At 36.8% G+C, this 25,169-nt stretch overlaps 1 protein-coding gene across 2 annotated transcripts in view; it reads right to left on the bottom strand.

The window, feature by feature from the left end:
• Positions 1-24,701, bottom strand: part of GRID2 (glutamate ionotropic receptor delta type subunit 2) — a 1,475,947-nt gene extending 1,451,246 nt beyond the window's left edge. For both annotated transcript variants that reach the window (XM_045472791.1, XM_045472773.1), the window contains exon 1: positions 24,217-24,701. In XM_045472791.1, coding sequence (XP_045328747.1) covers positions 24,217-24,304 — 88 coding nt within the window. In that variant the 5' untranslated portion in view covers positions 24,305-24,701. The remainder of the gene's footprint in view (positions 1-24,216) is intronic.
• Positions 24,702-25,169: the final 468 nt, after the last annotated feature.

Genomic DNA, 25,169 nt, shown 5'->3' on the forward strand with positions numbered 1-25,169 from the left:
TTTTTTATTTGAGCCTCCAAACAACCCTATTCAGCAGATGCATGAGAATTATTTTAATGAATAAAAAACACCTAAGATAGTAAATTTATCCACCAATTTTATCTTTTAGATAACCAAGAGGATACCAAGTCAATAGAGTAAGCAGGTTGGGAGAAATATGAATATGGTTGGATCATATTGATACAATTAAGCATGATTATGGGAAACCCACAAACACTGAAATAAGTGTGTACATCTTTTTTCTTCTTTGCCTGTCTAATAAATTCTGAAGTTTATATGGAGAGGGCTTAGAATGAAGCCAGAAAGCACAACTCTGTACTATCACTTCTTAGACAATCACAGCCTACAGAAAAAGCAGTTAGGACTTTAAGTTCTAATCCACTTGTGATATTTAACCGTTTAGGATTGTTATTCTTCAAATAGTCATCATTTAGGGTTAACAGTCCTGCATGTTACAATGTAGACATGGGAAAGATGGCCATTATCAAGGAAGCGCACATATATAAACCTCCACCCAAGACTAGAAACCTCTGGAGAGTTAATTCTTTAAGAAAAAAGTAATATAATGACTTATCCCAGCTGCAAATCCAAGTCCAATCTCCTTTTCTCTGCTTCAAATAGACATGATCAAAGCATAGTTAGCAAGGACATAAAAGTGAAAACCACAAATTAATATTGAGAGAAGAACACTTTGCACCAGCTATCAACTAACCTTTGGCTACAGGAGTTAGAAATGCACATTCCTAAAAGATCCATTTTTTTATATGTACTTCTGCTTCTTACATTTTAATATGAATATCCAGGAAAAAAATGTTTTCTCTTCCCTATAACAAAGATTTTTCTCAGGTTACATTTCATTATGTTCTTTGTAACCATTAGCATAAAACTATCAGAACAAGACAATTCAAGATGAAACAAAGGAAAGATACAAGTTTCACCCTATAGCAAATTTAGTATTGCATCTATCCTTTTAAGGAAAAGAGACACCAAGGGTTTTGGTATGATTACTTGAGAAACTAACAGAAGTTAATAGAAATACAGCAGAAGTATCACCACATATCATAGAAATAAATTATCATTGTTTCCCTAATGAGCATAAGTAGATTGCTCTGTTATTTCTTCTAAATGTTTACTTTGAACCAACCTGACTGAACTTCAAACAAAAAGTTCCACTCAGCAAGTCTCTGGCCTACTGAGTGACAGTCACTTATCTGACATTAGCTGAAGTGACCTATCTGTCACTCTCCTGCACCCTCTCACTGCATCAGTGTTCCTACAGAGAAGAACATTTAACAGAGCACAGGATGCAGCCCTTGTCCTGTTCCAGCAGAGACCTGGACCACACACAGTTGTTAGGCGCTCCATAAAGGTCATTTCTCCTCCTGAATTTGTGTATTATTTGTTTTGTTCTTATTCGACATTTGCCATTTCTGTCTCTATCTTTGTACAGCTTCAAGTCGATAAGCATTTATCACCTTATATACTAACATACACAAGAAGCTTATTTAAAATATATTGATAAAAGTAACCTATTCTTTGTCCTTATTTTCTTTCCTGATGGCCCTTACCTAAAACAATGTAGTATCTCACGAAATGTAAAAATAACTTCTTGCAAATAAAGCACTACATCCTACTTTGTACATTACTTTAATCATTATAATTTTCTTTTAATTACTTTCTATTCCACACTGAAGAGGGACAACAAAGAATACATGTTCAGAAAGAATATTAGAACTGTCTGCTACGTTAAAGGAAAACAAAACTTCAGGAAAGAACAAATTAAAACATATAATCTAGAAACTTCATTTTTTAAAGATGTAAAATAGTTATGTCATTTCTGTGAAATGAATTAAATCAATTTGTTTCTCTTAAGGGAAGACTTTTGGCCAAATGTTTTATGTAGGGCCTGGCTACCTTAACCTAAAAATCTAGACAAGGAATCGTGACTAACTAGCCACTCCTGTCTCTCAGTGGGAAAAAAGTAAAATAGAACATAGGTGAAACATATCTGCTTACTCCCTGGCACATGACCTACTCTAAAATGAGGATCTGCGTGAGTTTTTCCCAGTGAGGACTAGAGACTGAGAAGCCACAAAGAACTGTATCTAGAAATACAGGCAGGAACACAGATAAGCACAGATCTTTAATTTTCTAGGAATAATGGGAAATGAAGACAAGCTAGCTTCAAGTTTTTGTATAATCCATTGATAACCAACTGGAAACCAATGAACAGATACTTAAAGATACAGACACAGAGCATACTAGTGATGTTTTTATTAATCACTGAAATTGTATGACTCAGAGAAAACCACCATAAAAGAATACCATTCACAAAATACCAACAAAACTAAAAATTGTGTTTTTTTTTAATGACAACTCAATAGAAGAGTTATTCTATTCTTTTTTTTTTTTTTTTTTTTCTTTCAAGTTGATGGGAAACCAAATGCAAAGCTACAAACGATGAGAAATGCAAGGGCTACTCTGTATCACACTGATTAGAAAATCAGAGAGGGCTCTTAGAAGAGAGTCTGGTTTCTTGTTGGCACAGTGACTATCAGAGAAAAAAAGATCATGGGATGCATGAAATAGATAAAAATCAAATGAAAACTATTCTCTTTATGTTCTGTGGTTGAGTGAAGTTGGGCAAATTATATAGCACTGCTAAATTTCCATTAATCTCATTTGAAAACTGAAATGATGATAGTCCCAGCATTATTCAGGTTATTTTAACAATTTGCTGAGATAATAGCTACAAAGGTTTTGCAACAATGACTGGCATATTGTAAGGGCAGATGAAAGTCACTCTAATTATTGGTTCTTATATACGATTACAAATAACAACTGATATACTATTCTCATTACGGAGAACGGATTTAGTCATTTTCCCTATATCCTTCTGTTATCTTCCATAGTATCCTCTAGGTATTTTCATAGAGAGATAAAGTAGAACTAAGGGTACTGTATCTATTTATTACATTTATGATAGTGGCACCCAAAGTGGGCAAACTAGTTCAACATACCCTTATACACTACAAAGGCACTATACAGGCATTACTTTGAATCATGGTAATTCTAATGTACCGTACAATCAAAGCCCTCTTTGATTACAGTATCTTTAAATTAAATCAAGCTGTAGACTTTACACCCAGGGTTCTATACAAATTGTGGTGATTTGTCTTCAAATGCCCAAATAATTTAGTGACTTTTAATCAGTTATAAACCTGTGGAGGTAGCTCTAACAGCTAAAATCACATTAATAGCTCAATTCTGGAAGAGAAGTCTAGTTTAAATGGGGGGGAAAAAAGACAATTAGTAAATTAGTACTGACAGGTAAAACTGCCAAGAGAATTAAATGCTTACCAAATCCCTGTGACTTCTCTCCCCCTATTTTCTCATAAAACACAATTTTTCCTGAGATATTTTATACAAACATGGGACACAGGAAGCAAACATTTTAGTATAGTAAATATTAGGAGGTTTAGAAAAAACAAGTGAATAATTTTAAAATAAAATTAGAAGGTAATTCATTATTATAGTATGCGCATTAAAAATCAAAAAGAATAATACAAGTAGAAGAGATTGTGACTTTAAAGATATAAAAAGTATAATTAAATGGATTTGAAAGAAGACTTAAAGAAGGGTTATGTCTCAAAATGAATCCAAATAGCAAAAAGATTATTACTGTCTACATAACTAGAAAATCATCTATTTTATGAAAGTTCAGAAGCAAAAAGTGGAAAGAAAAATGAAAAAAAATCCATAAAATTGTTCCAGGTGTTTTCTGTCATGTTAAACAAAGAGCAAATCTCTTTGAGTTTGAACATGAGAATATAAATAGCCCATATTTTCATAGAGTCTTCCCCTTCACTTGACATAATTACAAAAAACAATTAATTCTAGCTTTAAGATATTTGGCAAATATGCACAAAACAGAAATGAACTGTATTTAAATAAAATATTATATTTTTGAGGTTTTGAGGGAAGATAACGTAGAAAGGGGAAATCAAGCTACCATTCAGAAAATTTATTCTGTTCTAGTAACTGTCTTAATTTTTCTAATTTATTTACTTTCATTTGTCTCTTCATGATAGGTAGTTATATCTATTTTTTACATATAAAAACACTAAAATTGAAAATGTTGTGCCCAAAAGTGATAAAACCAGGGGGAATGGCATATTTTCAAGCAATCAAATTATCTGCATAAATACATGTTTCGATGGAGACAAAATTAAGTTTTTAGTGAATACTAGAAGAAATAAGTTTCAACCTGGGTTTGTGGGGAGAAGGAGGGGACTAGGGAGGAGAGACATGAGGAACGAGGGGTGGAGTTTGTAGTCTGAGAAAGTATTTGGATCTGGCTAGACTCTGCTGCACTTAAATTCTGGGAGAAGTTCTAGAAGATGATATATATACTCACACGGCTAGCAGCTTGTGGGAATAGTTCTCCAACATCTGGGTTAACTACCTCTAACATTATATTAGCAGGCTTCAAAGGAATTAATTACAGTACTCTATAGCAATATAGTAGAGCACAGGTAAAATGGACCCTATGTTAATGAAAGCAATTATCCAATTCTACATAATTGGGCTATTTCTATCTCCTGGCCAATAGCCCACATTAATACCTCTTTGGTGATGCGAATATAATTACTTTTTTTCAGTAAAAATTATGCTTAATAGACTGTTCAAAAATTCCTATCTATGTGGCATTCAAATCACTTAACCTCTCAATCTGCTCATCAGTAACAGTAGGACTCTAGACTATAGACAATTTCTAATATTCCTCCCAACCATGAGAGCCTATAATTTCTATAGGGAAAATGAGCTAAGGAACAGGGTCTGCCCAAGTCTAAAAGTCACCACAGATGAAGAAAGGACGAAGCTGCAATCTTCTCTGGGGCACAGTGTGGAAGGATGCTCTCCAACTCAGTGTCACATTTGGAAAACACAGAAAGTAAACACTGGGTTGCCAGAAGTGAAGAAAAGGAAATAAGATTTATATAAACTAGGCTTTTAGGAAAAAAGCAAGCGTGTGAGGATAAATGGCCTGTGCAGGGTATCACCTGATCATTTCTTGAGGTAAAACCAGACCTTGGAACAGAAAGGAAAGAAAGATTAAGACAATCTAATAACTTTCAGAACAAATTGTAATACAGTATACTTCTGAAAGAGAAATTTGTAGAGGCTGACTCAATTAGATAGCTGTAGTACAATTAATTCAAAATCAGAAAACAAATTATATGTTTATCCCCATAAGAAAAAATAAATTGTTTTTAAATATAGACCTTTGAAATTTTAACTGTTAAGTCTCTCCTCCTCTTTGGAGTGTTTGCTAGTTTGTGATATCTTTCTATAAAAAAATAAAAATTATAAACATTAACTTGATAATTTCTCTTTTTAGGATGGTAACCTGAAGCAAGTTTAAATTTTGTTGTAAACTGTTTTTATATCTCTTAGAACAAACCACCGCATGTGAGAACACATGCTCTTTATTTACTTCCAAAGAGACAACATTGGAGGTTAGGTGTGAGTAGATGTAATTGCCCATATCCAGTGAGTTCTGCTAGGAGCTGTAGTCAAATAGCAGACAGAGCGAAAGCATGTAAAGAATAAAGGGAGCAAAGGCAGATATTAATTTCTGATGTTTAAAGAATCGGTTACATACATTTATCTGAACAAAGACAACCTATACTTAGCTATGTTCCTCTTCTTCTTATAAAGAAAAGTGCTTCAAGTAATTAAAAATAAAACAAAGCAAAATCTAAGTCTATTTCTTTAATCAACATAAAAGACCTAGATAAGAGCAAGCTTAGACCTGTTGCTAAGACAGAAAATTCCTACCTATTGAAAGAGAACATGCCTAGGAGTGCTTTGAGGCTGGGCCAAATTTCAAACTAATCACATGCCTGCAGGTAGGACTTTGAAAGGAGACTGCTGTCTAGTCCCTGTTTGCCTCCAGTCAGCCCTCATTTGTCCCTTTTGCTCCAGCAGAAATCTTAATACTGCCATTTTTACTCTCAAAAGAGTCCTGGTCTGAATAATAAATCATAAGATCACCCTCTTTCAGATTAAAGGCCATATCCACAAAGGTGTAGATAAATATCAGTTTTGGTGATTTAAAAAAATAAAAATTTAGCCATCTATTTCACATAAATTTAGAGTGAAACATTATCTCTGAAGGGATAGTTAAACTTAAATTCACACTTGTACCCCAATGTTCATAGCAGCACTCTCAACAATAGCCAAACTATGGAAAGAGCCTAAATGTCCATCAACTGATGAATGGATAAAGAAATTGTGGTTTATATACACAATGGAATACTACGTGGCAATGAGGAAAAATGAAATATGGCCTTTTGTAGCAACGTGGATAGAACTGGAGAGTGTGATGCTAAGTGAAATAAGCCATACAGAGAAAGACAGATACCATATGGTTTCACTCTTATGTGGACCCTGAGAAACGTAACAGGAACCCATGGGGGAGGGGGAGGAAAAAAGGAAAAAAAAAAAAAAAAAAAAGAGGTTAGAGTGGGAGAGAGCCAAAGCATAAGAGACTGTTAAAAAACTGAGAACAAACTGAGGGTTGATGGGGGGTGGGAGGGAGGAGAGGGTGGGTGATGGGTATTGAGGAGGGCACCTTTTGGGATGAGCACTGGGTGTTTTATGGAAACCAATTTGGACAATAAATTTCATATATATATAAAAAATAAAAAATAAAAAAAAAATAAAAAAAAAAAACTTAAATTCAGTTACTTTAATAAAGACTTTCAACTTTGATTTATATGTTGTAAAAAAGCCAGAGTTGTACATGTGAATTAATGTTTCAAGAACAGAAAATAAACAGGGAGCCCCATCTGATCTCAGGTGTGGCACCCACTTTCTCACACACAACCCAGACCAAGGGCCATGATGGGCAGTATATTCAAATTGCAAGTTTAATCTCCTGAAGTATAAATATTGACTTGTGGAGTCTACAAGTCCATATTTCAAATTTTATTACAGTGTGTCCTTATAACAAATGAGGTGGAGAGAAAGCAGGAGCAGGTAAATTTGAGACTTTCAAAGTATTATTACTTACCCAGAATTCACAGCTATGAAGTAGTAAAGTGACCTAGGCAAGATCTGAATATATAACTGGGACATCAAATCCAGTGCTTCTGTTTAGGGTAGTATATGTTACTCTGATCACTTAAGACACAAAAATTACCAATCATCACAGTCTGTGACTGACTAAAGTCACTCAGGTTATCCTCACTGACTCTAAGTGTCTAAGCCCTTAATCTACTCTAAACCAATTAGAGAGCCTGAGATTAAGAGATGCTGGAAACCCTCCTCCCCAGTGGAACTCTCAATTGACCATCTCTGGCTCTCTAACAGGTGATCAGCTTAATAAGGGGAAACAAGAGTAAGATGAGAGAGTTAAGTTCTAATAATATCATACCTAAATTGTTTTCATTAGATTAAGCATTGATACTACATATTGTAAAAATGGGCTGAAAAGCTAAACTTTAAAGACATCCAGAGGTAAAAAGAAGACTGGCTTATTTGGATCCACTCCCTTCCACACCTCAGTTCAACCAGTGTTTTCACACACATGCAAACACACTGCTTTCATATTCTGACTCCAGATCAGTCTTTGCAAACATTTCTCATCTGAAAACACAGATCCTTAACTATGAAGCAAAGTCTTCTGAGACACTAAAAGGCTGAGGCTTGAAGTCCCCAAAAGATCCCTTTAGTATGTTCTAAATGGGACCTGTGTCCCATTTCAGGCTTTGCTTCTGCCATCCTAAGAGCACAGTTTCCTTTCCTTAAGCTGGTTATGTTACAGATAACCTGTAACTAAAGACTATAAAATTCTATTTTTACTCTTCCATGTTTTAGTCTTCTTTTTATTTACATAAGGGGATTCTATTTGTAATATGTAACTAGAATAGCAATCATGTACAAAAAATTAACCTTATATTTTATATTACCTCTTATGACCCAAGATCTTGATTCGAGATGGTTATCATATAAATTACAGCATTAGTCTCTTAGTATTAGTTCCAAGCTTTGATTTTAAAAAGTATATTCATATTAAGAAATGAGAATGAAGACATACTTTTTAAAAGGTCAGTAATATTTACAATTTGTAATTTTAAAATGATAAGCACAGGCAGGAATTAAAAATCATAAGGCTCTTGGTTTTGTAAAATAATATTTTCTCAATACAATAGCTCAAAAATATTCTAAAGATTCATATTTTAAATAGGAAACTACATTATTAAGTACTGGATCTGAAAGAAAAGTTACAAAAGAATGACCAGAAAAACAGTTTCCTGTTTTAGATCAAAATAGGATTGATTTCCATGGAGAATGACCTTTCTTTTCTCCATTTGAGTCAAAAAGAGGGATTATTGGAAAGCTGCTGTCTGGGACATGACACTTCACAGTCATGCCAAAATAATACTGAGTTCAAACTGAACGTTTCTCTCTTCTCTGTTTCCTGTGTTGGTGAATAGCATCTGCAATGTGATCACTCAAGATAGTACTCAGGAATGGTGTTAGACTTCCTTTTACCTTCACTTCTAAAGAATGATCACACCAACGGATACATGCTCCTTAGCATCTCTCCTAAGAAAGTTGTCCTCTCCAACCCCATTTGCCAATGTGTGGCACCCCTCTTCACCAACACACACCTGCAACACTGCCAAAGTCCTCTAACTGGTTTCCATCTACCACACTATCACTAGAAAGATCTTATAACACAAAGCTAGGCATTCCTTAGCCTAAATTATTTAAAGAATTCCCACAGATCCCATAAGGATCTTCCTAACTTCTTGCCTCCTGTCTTGCCATATCCCTCATTGTATTTTATGTTTCTCCCAAAGTACTTGCCATTTCCCTCTTTTGTCACACTATTTTATAACTCTGGCTTTGGCCACATGTATCCCTGCTAGATACTGCTTTCTCATGACAGTGGTGAACAAACTTCCTTTTGCCATGAGGGTCAGTTTATAAAATAGGATAATGTATACTAGACACATTTTTTTTATTCAAAAATGAATAAAGTAATTGAGTTGCATGAGTATTTGGGGAGGGAAGAAGGTAGTTCAAATTTAATATACTTCACTGAAGAATAGAAAACTGATGCCAAAATGGATATTATATATAACATATATATTTTATATAATGGAATATTATTTAGAAAAAAGGAAATCTGCCACTTGTAACAATATGAATAACCTTGAGGGCAGTATGTTAAATGAAATAAGTCAGCAGAAAATAACAAATACTGAAGGATAACATTTATATGTGGAATCTTAAAAAGCTGAACTCAGAGAAACAGAATAGAATGGTGGTTACCAGGAGTAGGGAATATAGGAAATGGGAAGATATTGGTCAAACTGTACAAACTTCCAGTTAAATGAATATCAAGTCCTGGGGACATGAAGTACAGCACCGTCATTATAGCTAATATAGTATTATATACTTTAAAGTTGATATGAGTAGATCTTAATGTTTTCACCACAAAAAGAAATTGTAATTATGTGATGCCTTGGAGGTGTTAGCTTATGCTATTTGGTGTTCATCATTTTGCAATATATGAATGTATGAAATGTATCAAATCATACCTTAAATTTACACAATGTTATATGTCAATTATATCTCAAGGAAGCCGGCGGGGGGGGGGGGGCGGGGGGGAGAATAACCCCTGCCTTCCCGAGATCATGACGTGAGTCAAAACCAAGAGTCGGGACATTTAACCGTCTGAGTCACCCTGGTGCCCCTCTGCCTTCAAGGTTGTTTTGTGGAAAGATTTCTCCTCATTCCTTCCAACTTATATGGATTAAAATAAACTATTTCATTGGAAAATTCAATCAAGGGCCACAACATGAAGCTCAACTGGATGCAAGAAGTTCTTTATCTGCTTATCACTACAGTATATAAATATCTTAGTTTGTATTGGGAGTTAAGGACAGTTATTATTAAAATATTGATTACATGGATTAGCTTCATTATCAATTACCATAAGCAGAGATTAACATCTAAATAAGATCAAGAAAAAAAATTATCTTCTTAGTAGTATTTCTAAGGATACTTTATAAAAAAATTGTTCATACTTTCTTACCCAAGGGTGAGACAGAAGGCGCTAATGCTAGTGTAAGATCAATTACAGAATATTATACATTAGCTTTATGAATTTGTATTATAAAATATTAAAAGCATGGAATATTACAAGTTATGTCTCATAGCATTAACTTGGTTGTTCTCTCTGTATATTCCTTCCCCTCTTCTCTCTCATTTGAATACTTCAGAGTACTCCATGCCCATACTAAAGGGGGAACAAAGATTCAAAGAAAAAGTCCTAAATGGTAGAGAAAGTGACTTGATTGTTGAATCCACCACAGAGAGTCCCATGCTTGAACACAGACTTCTGAATTATTCTCTGATTTGCCATTTAATGACCCTGGCATACTGTTAAGTACTCTCGTATTCTCCAAAGAGCATTAGTGATGGAGCCACACTATATGGTGAATGGGGTCTAAAAGGTAAACTTCATTCCCTATCCACGGTGGAACTTCACTTAACTAGTAGATTTCTCAATGAGCAGAGACCACAGAAGACATATCAGTACTTATACATATGAAATATATATATATACATATGAAATATATATATGCATATATATATATACATATACATACATATATATATGAAATCAACATTTGTGTAACAACCACTCAACTTAGTAAGACAAAACCAATAGTACTGAAACCGCTGAACTTTCTTTTTAAATTACACTATTGAAATTTTTCCTTATGGTATATAGGATAGCAATAGCTAGAAGCCAACATGGAATATACAATATAGGTGCTCAGTACACAATACATATTGATAGGAATGTCAATCCAGCACATTTTTATACATAATTACCTAAAGTGTTTAAGAGGCATAGCCAAAATCTACATATTTTCTTTAAAAACATCAACATAGAGATGACACATGGAACTGAGCTAACCACAGAGGTCCTGGCTGTCAGCAGCATCACCCCTGAAAGACACTCTTTTCCCCAAAATATTCTTCATTCTGCCCCTAAACTGTTTTATTCAGCATGTTCCTCTTTAGTGGCCTAGAAGCATCACTCCTCTTACAAACTCACAAACTCAGCAGCCAAAAACAAGTTCTGTCTTCAGTATCTGGGCAATATTTTCGGAAAATAAACTATTTCTTCTCAGCAAGCCTGTGCATATGAGCATTCAGGGGCTGATTTTCCGGTTTATAGATTATCTAAAACCCTTTGCTTCTTCTTCCTTGCTTTTGGCCATTTCACTGCTCATTAGCATTGCCACTGAAGGGTAGACAGGAAAAATAAAAAGAATGAATCAGAGCAGTCACTTTTGCTATTTATTAACTATTTATCAACCACAACAAGAACTCTTGAGGAGAAAGATACATGTATTGGTCAGTTTTTGAATTGTTATTTTCAATTTTTGTTGTTTGTCTCAATTACATTTACACATTTAAAAGTTGATATAATAATATATTCCCAACAATACTTATTCCACTTGTAAAGGTAACTAATTTTGTTTCTTCTATGAGATAATTTTCCCTTTACTTGCTATAGTAAAACTGTCATTTCCTTTGGTGTTTTTTTTTTTTTAATTTTTTTTTTCAACGTTTATTTATTTTTGGGACAGAGAGAGACAGAGCATGAACAGGGGAGGGGCAGAGAGAGAGGGAGACACAGAATCGGAAACAGGCTCCAGGCTCCGAGCCATTAGCCCAGAGCCCGACGCGGGGCTCGAACTCACGGACCGCGAGATCGTGACCTGGCTGAAGTCGGACGCTTAACCGACTGCGCCACCCAGGCGCCCCTCCTTTGGTGTTTTATACATCTTGAAGAAAGTACAGATTAGTAGCATGAAATGGTAATATACTAGTAGGTTCAAAAGTAAAGAAAAAAAGAAAATGTAATTTAATTTTTTTCCACACCTAAGAAACCAGGCTTACTGGAATGATCTGATATGTCCCATTAAATTTTAAAAGGAACGTGTTATTAATTACAGAATAATTGGATCTTAAAGCTACCTCCTCCTCTCCTTGACTTTAGAGCACAACTCCTGGGATCTACAGAAAACAAAAAGGAAAGAATAAGAGGAAAAAAGGAAAATGAAAGAAACTTTACCCTAGCATTTACTAGGTCATGATTGTATTGACTTTGTAGTCTAAAGGTATGATAAGGTAAATGATTAATGAGCAGAAAGCTGAGTTAAAGATAGTTCTATTATAAAGACCTTCTATAAGTGGTAATCTCCCTATCCCATTTATATTTTTATCTGAAATACATGTTTGTTTTATGACATTTTAAGGGCACCATAAAGACATTATTTATTGAATTATCACAATCTCCCAAGCCATTGTAGAACACAGTCATCCAATTCTGAGTCCTGAATTGCTGCTCTACTTCAGCTGCCTAATATTACAATATGATCTCAGAAGGCAGATATACTTAAAAGTTCTTAAAGGATGGTAAACAGGTCTTAGGTGAATATTTCTATCATCAACTGAGTACATAAGACATATGTACTGAGTACCTAATAGCTGCTCAATAAGCATCTGTTGAATCGAAAAAAAAGTCACGTTATGGTTTTCATGTAACCTTTTAAGTATACTCTCTGCAAATGGAAGATAATGATATAGATCATGATTTCTCAGCTCAAAAATAATGAATTATAAAAAATATCCAAAACCCATCATGACTACACCACCAAGAAACAAAAAAGTAATCCCTCTCAAGCCCGTGCTTACGTTGCCACCCACACTAATGATGTGTTAAATTTTTTTACATAACGTAGTTAAGAAGAAATTTACAATGGTTTTCACAAGAACCATTCCTCCTTTGGGCTATGTAAGAGTTGCTGGCATTTCTAAAAAAACAAATTCCCTAACTATTTTTCTGTCAATGACATTCATAGAAGCCACAAAGAAGAAATCAGATACTGAAGAACAAGATTATAATTACCAGTCCACTACCAACAACTTTCTTTGTTGTCAGATTGTGGAGATTATCCAAAGAAAGAATTAGTCTTCTAGATTTTAATTCAAATTAAGTTACATGCAACACAACACTAGTAATGACTCTCTTGTCCCACTTTAGCTCCAAAGATATTACCTGGCCTTTAGTTTTTAAGATAAGCCAATCTAAAATGTGCTGCTGGTGGGGCATGCCATTTTAATGATGTCAAGGTTAAGTATACTAAGCACCTTCACCAATTTTAGGTGGCCATTACAACTTAGGTTTGTACTCAAATCTGCTATAAACAATTCTCTCAAATAATTATACTTCACCACTCCAGGAAGTTATGAACTAGCAAGTTTAAAATAACTTTTGAGGTTACATATTTCATTAATTATGTTACTTGGATCCAACCATACACTGCTTCCCTTTTTTAATCAGTCATTGCTGTGCCCAAACCACAGGACTTCTATCTCCTCACTGTTCATGTATTCCATGTTTATACATCAGTTAATAGACATAACCAAGCAGAAACATCAGGTGACAATCATATTGTCTTGATAAGAAAAATGTTTTTATAAAGGAGCTAGAACTGGAAATGACAAAGAACACAGAAAAATACAATTCACCTGCTACTGGCATTCTTATTTTAGGACAAATATTCTTATTTTAGCTGAAAATCAGTGAAATATACATAACTTATGTGTGTGTATTAATAGGAGACTGTGAGAAACCTAAGGTTTATTTTCAGAAGGTTGAATTCTGAAGTTAGAAAATGTAGTACACTTCCTTTTCTCATTTTCACCTATGACTAAGGATCTGTTAGCTATAATATAGTACAAATAGAAGTGAAAGTTCCATAAAAGGAAATATTTAAATGTGTCACTAAAATTTAATATCATATGAATCTCTTTCATCTATTTAATTTCTATGAGACAATGATATGCATTGTCTTATAAAATAACTATTTATTATTAAATTGTTCCAAAATGATTTTTTAAGTAAATCAATGTATAGTAGAATTCACTTAGAAGAAACCCATAATCAATTCAAACATATCTATTGTAAAAGAGGATTTAATAGTATTTTAATATCATTTATCATATAGATATATTATGTGTTCTTAGAATTAATACATTACTAACAGACTAAATGTTGATCCTATTTGTACTGGTATGCCAGTACTCCTCAAGGTATATAATTCACTCATAATTTCAGGTAAAAAAAATTGTATCTAAATTTTAGTGTTAATCTAGGAAGCTAAATGAAGCAAAAATGCAGAACAACTAGTGGAGTCTGTTTGAGAGAGGACATCTAAGCTTCTTCCTCTAATTCCACTGCCACTCACCCAAAATCACTTGATCCAAGATTACAAAACAAAATAAAAACCAACAACAAGGACAGCAAACAAAAATAAATAGTAAATAAATAAATAAAAATACGAGTTCTATTCAAACACTTGCTATCCAAACTCAAACATCAAATAGGTTTGAATAAAGAAATACATTTTAATTTCAATCCTAAAACTGAAATTTTTCTTGTAATTAAAACTTTAAAAAATAACCATACCTATCCCAACTCCCACCTTTATTTAAAGACAAAGCCCACGTTTTCCCTCATATTCCCACCCCCACAGCTCCCTTGTTCTCCCTTACAGAAAAACTGAGAGTTCTTCAAGTCCCATTATCTTCAAATCCTCCCCAATCAGTATCTTGTCAATTCTAGTTGACTGAAAGCACTTTTGTCAAAGTCATGTTTATCCTCAACAATTCCAAACCCAGAAGTCAAGTCATAATTTTCATCCACAGAATCTGACATAGTTTCTCATTTCCTGCTTCAAATACCTTCCTCACTTAGCTTCCATAACACCACACAGTCCTACGTTTTCTTTCCAACTCATAGGCCACTCATCTTTCTCTTTTCCTGGATCCTCTTCCTCTCCCTGACCTCTACATTTTAGAATGGCCTACAGCATAGTCTTGGAGTTCTCTCTACACAATTATTTCTTAAGCGAGATACCCCCTCCGATAGCTCTAAAGATCATGTCTAAAATGATGAATTCCAAATGTACAGCTCAAATCCCTAACTCCCTCCTAAATTTCTTTTTTTAAATTTTTTTTTCAACGTTTATTTATTTTTGGGACAGAGAGAGACAGAGAATGAACAGGGGAGGGGCAGAGAGAGAGGGAGACACAGAATCGGAAACAGGCTCCAGGCTCTGAGCCATCAGCCCAGAGCCTGACACGGGGCTCGAACTCACGGACCGCGAGATGGTGACCTGGCTGAAGTTGGACGCTTAACCGACTGTGCCACCCAGGCGCCCCAATTTCAAACTCATGTAAGTAAATGCCAACTGAATTAAATTCTGTAATTTGATGTCTAATAGGAATATCAAATTTAATAAATGCAAATTTTCATTTCTATCTAAACTTAGTAATTGTCCCATGTACCCAATTTCAGTTATCATATTTTTAGTAACACATTTCACCCACTTTTTCAAGTAAAATAGCCTCTTTACTCCCTCTAGATTTCTCTCAGCTAAGCAATCCACTAGAAAATCCTATTCTTCTATTTTCATAATATCCACAATATGACAATTATTCACCTACTCCAGCTACCAACTTAGTCCAATTCACTATCATCAAGCTAATTTTCATACTTGTACTCCAACCAGTCTACCCAGAGAAGATTTTCTTACTACGATATAAATCATTTCATATCACGTGTTTGTCTCAATCCTCCAGTAGGCTCCCTAGATACCTGGAAGATCTAAATATCTTACTATAACCTATAAAGTCCCTACAAGATCCTTCTTAGTTGCCTCTCAGACCTATTCCTTCCACTTCCTGCTTTGCTCATTAATAAACTCCATACTTGTACCACATTGACTTTCAAGGTGTTCCTTAAACAAATTAAGCAGATTCCTTACTGCCTAGTTTTATGGCCCCTGCCTTTGCTGTGCCCTCTGCCTGAAATCCTTTTTCATCAGATATCCATATGGCTCACTTCCTTTCTTTGAGTCACGTCTTGGCTCCAATGATCACCTCCTTAGAAAGGACTTACCAAACTACCTTATGCAAAATAGCAACTGCCATTCCCTCATTTTTCTTCACACAATTTACCACTACTTGAAGTTCTAACGTATAGTTTCTAGTTTATCTGGTTTTTGCCTCCCCCAAGAGAATCTAAATTCCTTAAATACAAAGACATAGCTTATTTATTCAGTATTCTAATTCCACGGCCTAAAACAGTACTTCATAGAGAAGAGGTTCAGAATAAATGTTTGCTGAATGAAAGAACATTCTCCCAATTAGCACACATGCACGTTGGTCGTAATGCCTACCTTACCATGTACTTTTAGGAGTACTAACTTCTAGAAAGATAATGATTTTGACAATGACGTAAATGCCTTATTTAAGGTGACTGAGAAAAATCAGGTACTTAGGCCAATAAAATAACTTATTTTTAAAATAGTACTTCAAATTATTTGGGGGTGGTAAGGAAAAAAAGTATAAATATTGTTATTTTAAATTTTTTTTTCAACGTTTATTTATTTTTGGGACAGAGAGAGACAGAGCATGAACGGGGGAGGGGCAGAGAGAGAGGGAGACACAGAATCGGAAACAGGCTCCAGGCTCTGAGCCATCAGCCCAGAGCCTGACTCGGGGCTCGAACTCCCGGACCGCGAGATCGTGACCTGGCTAAAGTCGGACGCTTAACCGACTGCGCCACCCAGGCGCCCCTAAATATTGTTATTTTAAAAAAAAATTATATTTATTTATTTTTGGGAGACAGATAGACTACAAGCAGGGGAGGGGCAGAGAGAGACAGAGATACAGAATCTGAAGGAGGCTCCAGGCTGTCAGCACAGAGCCCAACGTGAGGCTTGAACCCACGAAGCGCAGGATGATGACGTGGGCTGAAGCGAGACACTTAACCAACTGAGCCACCCAAGCACCCCTAAAAATTGTTATTTTAATACAGGCAATTACTCAATCTTTTGTTATGAATGAAAATATTTGTTAGTAAGGAACTTGACTACAGAGTGATCTAAAATTTTTTAACACACACAGGCAGGCCTTTTTTTTTTTTTTTTTAATTTTTTTTTTTCAACGTTTATTTATTTTTGGGACAGAGAGAGACAGAGCATGAACGGGGGAGGGGGCAGAGAGAGAGGGAGACACAGAATCGGAAACAGGCTCCAGGCTCTGAGCCATCAGCCCAGAGCCTGACGCGGGGCTCGAACTCACGGACCGCGAGATCGTGACCTGGCTGAAGTCGGACGCTTAACGGGCTGCGCCACCCAGGCGCCCCCAGGCAGGCCTTTTGATACTAAGCTGCTTGTGCTTGCCTCTGGGCTTCCCTCTGTTCAAAGCTTTCAGTGGACGATCCCAGCCCCAGCTTCACCCTATAACCACCTGGTGGATAACAATAGGTTAAAGCCAGAACACCTGGAGCAGGAATCCAAAATTATGAAGAACGCTGAAGAAACATTTGTTACTTCTTTAAACTCTACATTTTTTAGTGATACCAAGCATATGCTAATATTCCTGGTGTGCTTTGAGGTGGTAAATTATAAATGCTTTTGTAGTCTATTCTGGTTCGAACATAACACTACTCATTCCTCCAGTCAGCCTTAAGAAGCACTAGCATTGTGTTGTGCTCTGAGTAGCACTGAATGAAACACCTTAAGATTTTGCCTCTTAAAATTCAGCAGCACTGAATGAAACACCTTAGTATCAACACTAGACAAAACAAGAACTCTAAAACAAAAAACTAACAAATCCAGTTCTCTCAATCTGATACTGGAGTTAACTAGAATATCTGATGAATAAATATATTATACATAATTCTTGTTCATATCAAAAAAATCATTTTAGGGGTTCTTAATTTGAATGATTAAGACTTTATGCTCCATTTATTTTCCCTCGTATTTTCTTCTTTTAAATTCACTCTGAACCTACCTGTTAAGGACAGCTATGTGAACCCTGGTTGACTAGATCTCTTCTCCCACTTCCTCAATATATGAATCTGTCATTTTAGTTCACATAATTTTAGAGCTTAAATGCTAAATCTTGTTTTAGCATTGATAAAAATGAAGACTGAAGAAAGTAATTTTCCAATTTTGCTCAATTAGCTATTGATAAAATTAGTACTGAGTCCCAAACCCTTGACATTTTAATCCAGAACATTTTTAGTAAGTCTTAACATCCCCCCCACCATGTATTTCACATTCATCTGAAATGTGTCCATACCCAAATGCTAAAATTCACCAGTTTAAATGAACTGAATCCACAAATGTCCACTTAATAGTCAACTCCAAAATTACTTCAGTATTTCCCTTATTCTTTAGATATCCATCTGATCACTTGATTTTATTCTAAGTTCCTCATAATACACTATTCCAACTAGTTTATTAATTAATATTTGCACAAGGCAAGGTCTAAAATAATATGACCTAATCGTTCATTCATTTAACATAGTACTGCATTCTCTATGTGATTTTGCCAATATTAAAACTAATTTACACAATTAAAGGTGACCTAAGTTTCATTCTCCATTAGTCTTGTAGTGGGGTTGCTATAAGGAAGATTTTGCCTCTTAAAAAAAAAAAAAACAAAAAACTAACTAAACAGAAAAATTAACAAGTGATCATAGAAACTGGTTATAAAAATATAAATTACCACACAAACTCAATTGGACTGGTAATGGTGGTAATATTATGTGTGTGGAAGAGACTGATACATTCCATAAAACTTAATACTCACCAGGCCAAAATTACCTGAAAACATATATGATCATGCACAAAACACAATGGATGACATTGTTTTAAAAATATAATATCTATATTTGGTTTGTGTCTGTGTATATGTTTTTTTCATAGCTCTGTGTATGCATGTTTCGTGTTACAAATGTCAATGGGTTTGGGACCCCAAAAGATCCACGAATAAGCAGAACCACCACAGTTGAGAAATTATTTAACAAACTCCATTCACTAATCTGTTTATACCAGTAGTAATAAGCACTATTGTATCCTTCTTGGTGTCTGAGATTTTTCACAGAGCATACTAGTTAAAGAATATATTTCTGTTGTATCTTAAATTGGTGAAAAATTTACATGATTAGGTCAGGCGATCTAATTTATCTTGAAAACAGAGGGTGCTCATATGTCCTAGAACTAAATTCTTACAAGAATAAGAGACAGGGATAATATTTCCTACTCTGGTTTGAAAATAAAAACCACCTGTATCTTATAGCATCATAAACGTCTTTGAATGGCATTTTTTTCTGCAAATTAAAAAAAAAAAAAAGATTTCATGTGATTTTCAAGTAGGACTACAAAGGAACAGCTCAGAATGCAGTGACACCTAATGGCAAAGCTATCTTTATAGGCCATAAATGTATTTTCTAATAAACATTATATTTGCAGTAAAACTGTCTAAGTATTGCTACTCACCAACATGCTGCCTATAATCTGAAATATCATGAAGATCCAAAAGCATAAAAGTATGCCAAATACTTTAATTTTTAATAATAAAATAACATATGCAAGTAAAAGGAAAAAAAAAGCTTCCAGATTAGAAAGTCTGGTTTTAATGTTACAAAACCCTTTGAGATAAAATTACAATGTGATAAACTTAGCCTTAGAAATTAGAATTAAATATAATGCATCTTCCATTACTCCTAACAGTCTCAATTGGTTGCTACTGTTTAATAAGTCAAAAGTTAATCATCTTGATTTTTATTCATATTTGAATTAAAATTTATAGGAGATATTTATTGGGTGTACCCTTCACTTGGAGTAGAAAGCAAAGGTCCTTAGTGTAATGGCTTATTAGTCATGTCATAGTTGATACTGTTGATTAATAGCATTGTCTAACTTAATGCACATCTGAATTATGTGTCAAATAACTGTATTAATGATACAGAAAAGAATAACAGTAAAGTATACCCTTATTTTAAATTCAGAAACTACTTGTTCACACATTCTAGAAATGTATACTATATGTTATCCATAACTTAAGGAGAAAACAACTACTGTAAATCATAAAGGGATAATTTAAATTTTGAGATATCTCTATACAGCACAAAGAGCCCTTGGTGACTCCTGGGGGTTATTATACCTAATGCAAATTATGTAAAGAGGTTGAAAAAACAACATTTTGGTAAAAGACACAGTACATTTTCTGGAAATACTGTTACATTCCATATTTGATATAATAGTCCTCACTGCAGAAATCATGAAAACTGTTGCTTTAAATCTGCTATTATTGTTTTTAATGTGGTGACATTTTATTCAGCCATCAGTTTTGTACTTTAATTTGAAGTTTCTTGTGATGAAATTATTTTGTGAATTGTCTTAGGCTTCTCAAACATATCAAAGTTAATGATTATGATATCAGAGGATAAAGTATCATTCACTTATAAGAAAAACATAAATAAATGGTTTGTTTCTATTCCCTGTTGGCGTAAGGTATTTTACTATGACTGATAACAACAACAACCTGTGAGTGATTTTGGTAACATATGACTAAGTACATTATTTGAGCGCATCCTTGTAGAGGTATATAACTTAGGATAGCTCATTTCAATCAGTTCTGTGAGCACAGGAACCAGATAAAGAAATGAGCATACATTAAACTGTTAAAACATGAGATCCTCCATATTAGATTTGAAGCAAAACACAAACTGTGCAGTTGACTGGAAATGCCACCTAATCCCTGCTTAATTAAAGCAGTGCTCTACACTCCTGTTGTGTTTAGGGAGTAAAGAGTGTGGAACGACTGATGTATGAAGAAAATAGCAGTCAGCGTGGCTAATCTCAAAGACTTTCAAGCTTTCTAGCTACATAAATCAGAGCGACTTTTGAATAGCCTCATAAAACACAGTATCATTGCCATTCCACTCACGATTTTTTGGTTCTTCCTACAGCATGCAGATCATTAGGAAACTTCTAAGCAATCAAGTAATGTGGGTCTGATGAAATTACTCAATCAATGCACAGGCTCAAAGCAAAAGCATAATTCAAAATTGCAGTTTTTATATGTCAAAAGATCTTTCTTTTGGGGGGGGCAAAGAATATCACAATTGAGGTGATTCATTTCTAAATACTGTATGTGAATGTGCTTTACACAAATGTATGTAATTATCAAATTATCTTTAAAATGTACTTTAACAGAAACTCAAAGTAATTATGTATGATATTAGTGCATTTTCTACTGAAAAAAACACACTGCCAGTTCAACGACTGGAATCTAAACATTATGATATATTTCATCATTGTAGTGAACTCATGAGTTTAATAAAACATATTAGAGTTTAAAATATGTAATCAACTTTAAAAAACTACCTGCATGAAATGAAAACAAGCAGAAAGAAGGAAGAGAGTTTTCATACATAGAATTCTGTTCAATACCAAAAGGATTCAATATTTGAAGAACCTATTAGAACAGTGTCTTTTTTTTTTTTTTTTTTTTTTTTTTTTTTAATCTTTCCAGCTTGCCTGGACGATATACTGCAGCTGCTTTCTACTTGAACACACCACACGAGGCCAGGAAAACCTCTCATTTCTGCATATCTCCTTATAACTTGAGAGTTGAAATATTCACCTTCCCTTTAGTTTCATCACTTTCATCCCTTAAATCCTAAAATAATAAATTGCTATAAGCATATTTCTCCCATTAAACATTTAAATGAAGGCAATCACCTCCTAAAGATAATTAATTCTCTTTTCCAATCAACCAGGTAAACTGAGCCAATGAATATTAACTGATGGTTTAAAACTTTAATAGGGGCATTCAGTTTTGAATTTATTACACTTTGGCTGGGATAGGGTTGAAGTGGGAGAGGCTTTTAACCTCTAACATGCACACAAATTATTCTTGGTCATTTTTTTAAATTTGGGAAATAACATTATCAGTATATTATAAAAGATATTTGAAACAATTATCAGTTTGCTAGCTTCATGGCAATACTAGGTAGCCTATAAAAGAAGCGAATCCTCTTGCCTAGTGTACTAATTGCATTCAAGTCGAATTGTCTGATAAGTATTCCTTTTAGTAGGATATACAGAGTTCATGCATACAACCAGCTTTCCAAGGAAATCTGTAATTTGTACACAGTTACCTTTTTTTTTTTTTTTTTTTTTTTTTGGTCAGGTTATAAACAAGCCATGTCACATTGAGAGACAACAGAATGCCAAGGAAAAAATACAACAGTTGTGTTCAATTTGGAAAAAATGTTCAGACTGTATTGCAAAATATATTCATCTGGTAAAAGACAGCAAGGGCTGTAGGTGTTTGCAAATAACATATTTATCCTGCAGTCCACAGAATAAGCCATAAAATAAGCATTTATCCACAAGACCTCTCTCCTGAGCGATGAGGAGCATAAGACAGAAACCTCGAATCATAAAATGAATGTAAAGGTACCGTGGTAATATATATCTGCATCCTGTTCCACTCATTTACAGTTGCACATAAATGTATGTCATTTCTTTAAGAGGAGCACAGTTCATTTCTGAATTCTGTCAGAACATTACTGAACCCCTCAATAAGACGGTAATTTCTCCCTGAAAAGTTCTGAACCCACGGGTCCTGTTAGCCCCCGGGCAAAACGTGATCTAGCAGTCAAGCTACCTAGTGCTTAATTTACTTAATGCATAAGCGGCAGGTATTGTGAATCCTGACCTCATTACCCCTTGCACAGAGACCTATATGTTTCTATTGATATAAATGACAGAGAATGGCAGACATGTTTACAGACACAGCCTCTGAGACCAAGAAAGGGAGTCCCCTGGAGCTGAGGGGCTGGCTGCTGTGGAGGCATACACCAGACAGAAGCCCTTCGCCTGGGCAGGCACCACAGCCACCTGAAGCAGACTCCCCTTCCAGGACTGTGTGTGTGTGTGTGCGTGTGTGTGTGTGTGTGCATGTTGAGCAGGGGAGGGGAGCAGGGGGACGAAAAGGGGAGACGCTGCGACCCATCTGTCGCTTCAATTTGAAGAACATAAAGCCGTGTGGACAGATAAAAGTCCTGTGCCCAGAAAAATTCCCCAAGAGGGGTCTCTCTTCTTCCCAGTAAATGAACCTCGCTGGCCCGCGGACGCGAATTTCCGAAAAGGAAATCGTCGCATTAACGCAGAAAAGGCTGCCGTAGCCCGACTCCACTCGGCTCTCACGGATTAGCAAGTGAGAAGAGTTGGAGCCTGAAGCCGCGAGCGCTGTGCATGATAATGACGCGCGGCCCCCGCCCGCCCCCGCCCGCGCCCGCCGCGGCCAGTCCCGGCCCGTCTGGTTGCCAATAGGTGGGGCCACGAGCCTCTCCGAGCCGGCTCGGCGTTCTCCTTGGAGTCTGGCCGCCCGGCCGTAGCCCAAACGCCTTTGCTCTCGGCCTTGCGCGGCAACTCGGAGTTGACCGCGAGACGAGCGAGGCAGGTGCCCGCAAGGCAGCCCACGAGGGCGGCCCGCGCGCCCCGCGCAGCTCGTGCGCCCCGAGGCGGTCTCGCCGCCTCGCCAGGCCGGGGGAGTGTGCGCGAAGCAGCGAGGCGCGCGGCTCCCCGTCCTCGGCCACACCGCCGCCGGCCCCTCCCGCCACCGTCGCGGCGACTCTGCGCGTGTACCGCAAAGCCAAGAGGACGGGAAGAGGAAAAGGAGGCTGGGGGCGCAGCCGGCACCCCGTCCCCATCGCACAACGCTGCGGCTAACGCGGCCCGCTCACGTTGCAAAACCACCTGTTCGATCCGAAGGGAGCTCCCCCCACCCTCACCCCAGTTTTCGCCTCACAGGTGACACCTCTTCTTTCCCCTAAAGATACATATATATATATATATTTTTTTTTTTTTTAATGGAGCAAATGTACATCCGGGAAAGAATATGGAAGGTAGAGTCGATTAAACTTCCTTTCTCCACACACTTAGAACACCCCCCCCGCACTTCCCGACACACACGCACAACTGAGGTAAACTCGAGACCCCCACGCATCCAGCACCGCACTTCCACGATTCACCGTGAAACAACGGCCCAAGTCAAGGTTCGAACAGCCACATCCTGCCAGAAAACTGAACAAGTGTGAGGGAAGGTTAGCGGGAAGGGGCAATAAACCGAAGCCAGCGCCAGTAAGCCACGCTTAAGGGCGGAGAGGGGGAGGCAAAGGGAAACATTTGCTAACCCCAACGTTAAAAGTACCCACAGGCAACACCTGCCCTTTCTTACCGATGTGAATGATTGAATCCGCATTCGCCGAGTCCCAGGTTCGAGACCACCAGGCGGACAAAACCAAGAGCAAGGGGAAAACTTCCATCTCCTCCTATGCTGAATCGCTTTCAGGATGGATTTTCTTTCAATCTATTTTTTAAACCAGTCCGGAGAGTTTGAGGTCACGACAGAGTTTAGCGCAGCTTTTTTTTTTTTTTTTTCCTAAATTCCTATGCCAGAGCAAAGCCTTTAATCGTCGCTGATGAAGGCAGAGCGAATAAGAGAAAAGAGCCCAGCCTGAGGAAACCTCCTTCGCAAAGCCGTGTCACTTGGAGGGGAATTTTGGCATCGCCAGAGTTGTTTGCAGTTTGGCTTTTAAAAAATGTATCCAGCCTCGGCTGCTCTCGGGCAGGGGGAGAGGCTGGAGCTCAGACCATACCCATCGCGGCGCCGGGGCCGCGGGTCTCCAGTCCCAGCTCCGCAGCAACTTCCAACAGACCCCCCCCCGCCCCCACCTACGCCGGATGTTCCCCTCCCCCCTCTCCCAATCAAAAAAAAAAAAAAAAAAAAGCGCGCCCCCCCCCCGCCCCCGCCCCAACGGCCCGCAGAGAATCTCTGGTCTTCGTTGCCAAAATAAAATGTAAGTGGAAAGGAAAGATTAGGAGATTCCAAGCGGAGCAGCCAGATTCCAACGGGGAAGGGGAAAAAAGCCCTCTCCAAGAGGGGTAGTAAAAGTGAACTTCAAGGTAATGCAGATAGTAATGCAGAGAAAATTCCTTTTCTGCGCGAGGCGGGGAGCAGAGCTCGGTGAGGCGGGCCCGGGGAGCCGTTCGCTCGGGCGCGGTGGCGGGGGAGTTGCGCCGGGCGCGAGCAGCGGGGCCGGGCCGGCGGAGGGAAGCCTGCAGGCTGCAGGATGCTTTTGGAGAGGTTCGCCCGGCGGGATGCAGAAAGCGAGCAAGGAGCGAGCCTGG

This window comes from Leopardus geoffroyi, chromosome B1 (assembly GCF_018350155.1).
Source record: "Leopardus geoffroyi isolate Oge1 chromosome B1, O.geoffroyi_Oge1_pat1.0, whole genome shotgun sequence".
In the NCBI taxonomy this organism is placed as follows: Eukaryota; Metazoa; Chordata; class Mammalia; order Carnivora; family Felidae; genus Leopardus; species Leopardus geoffroyi.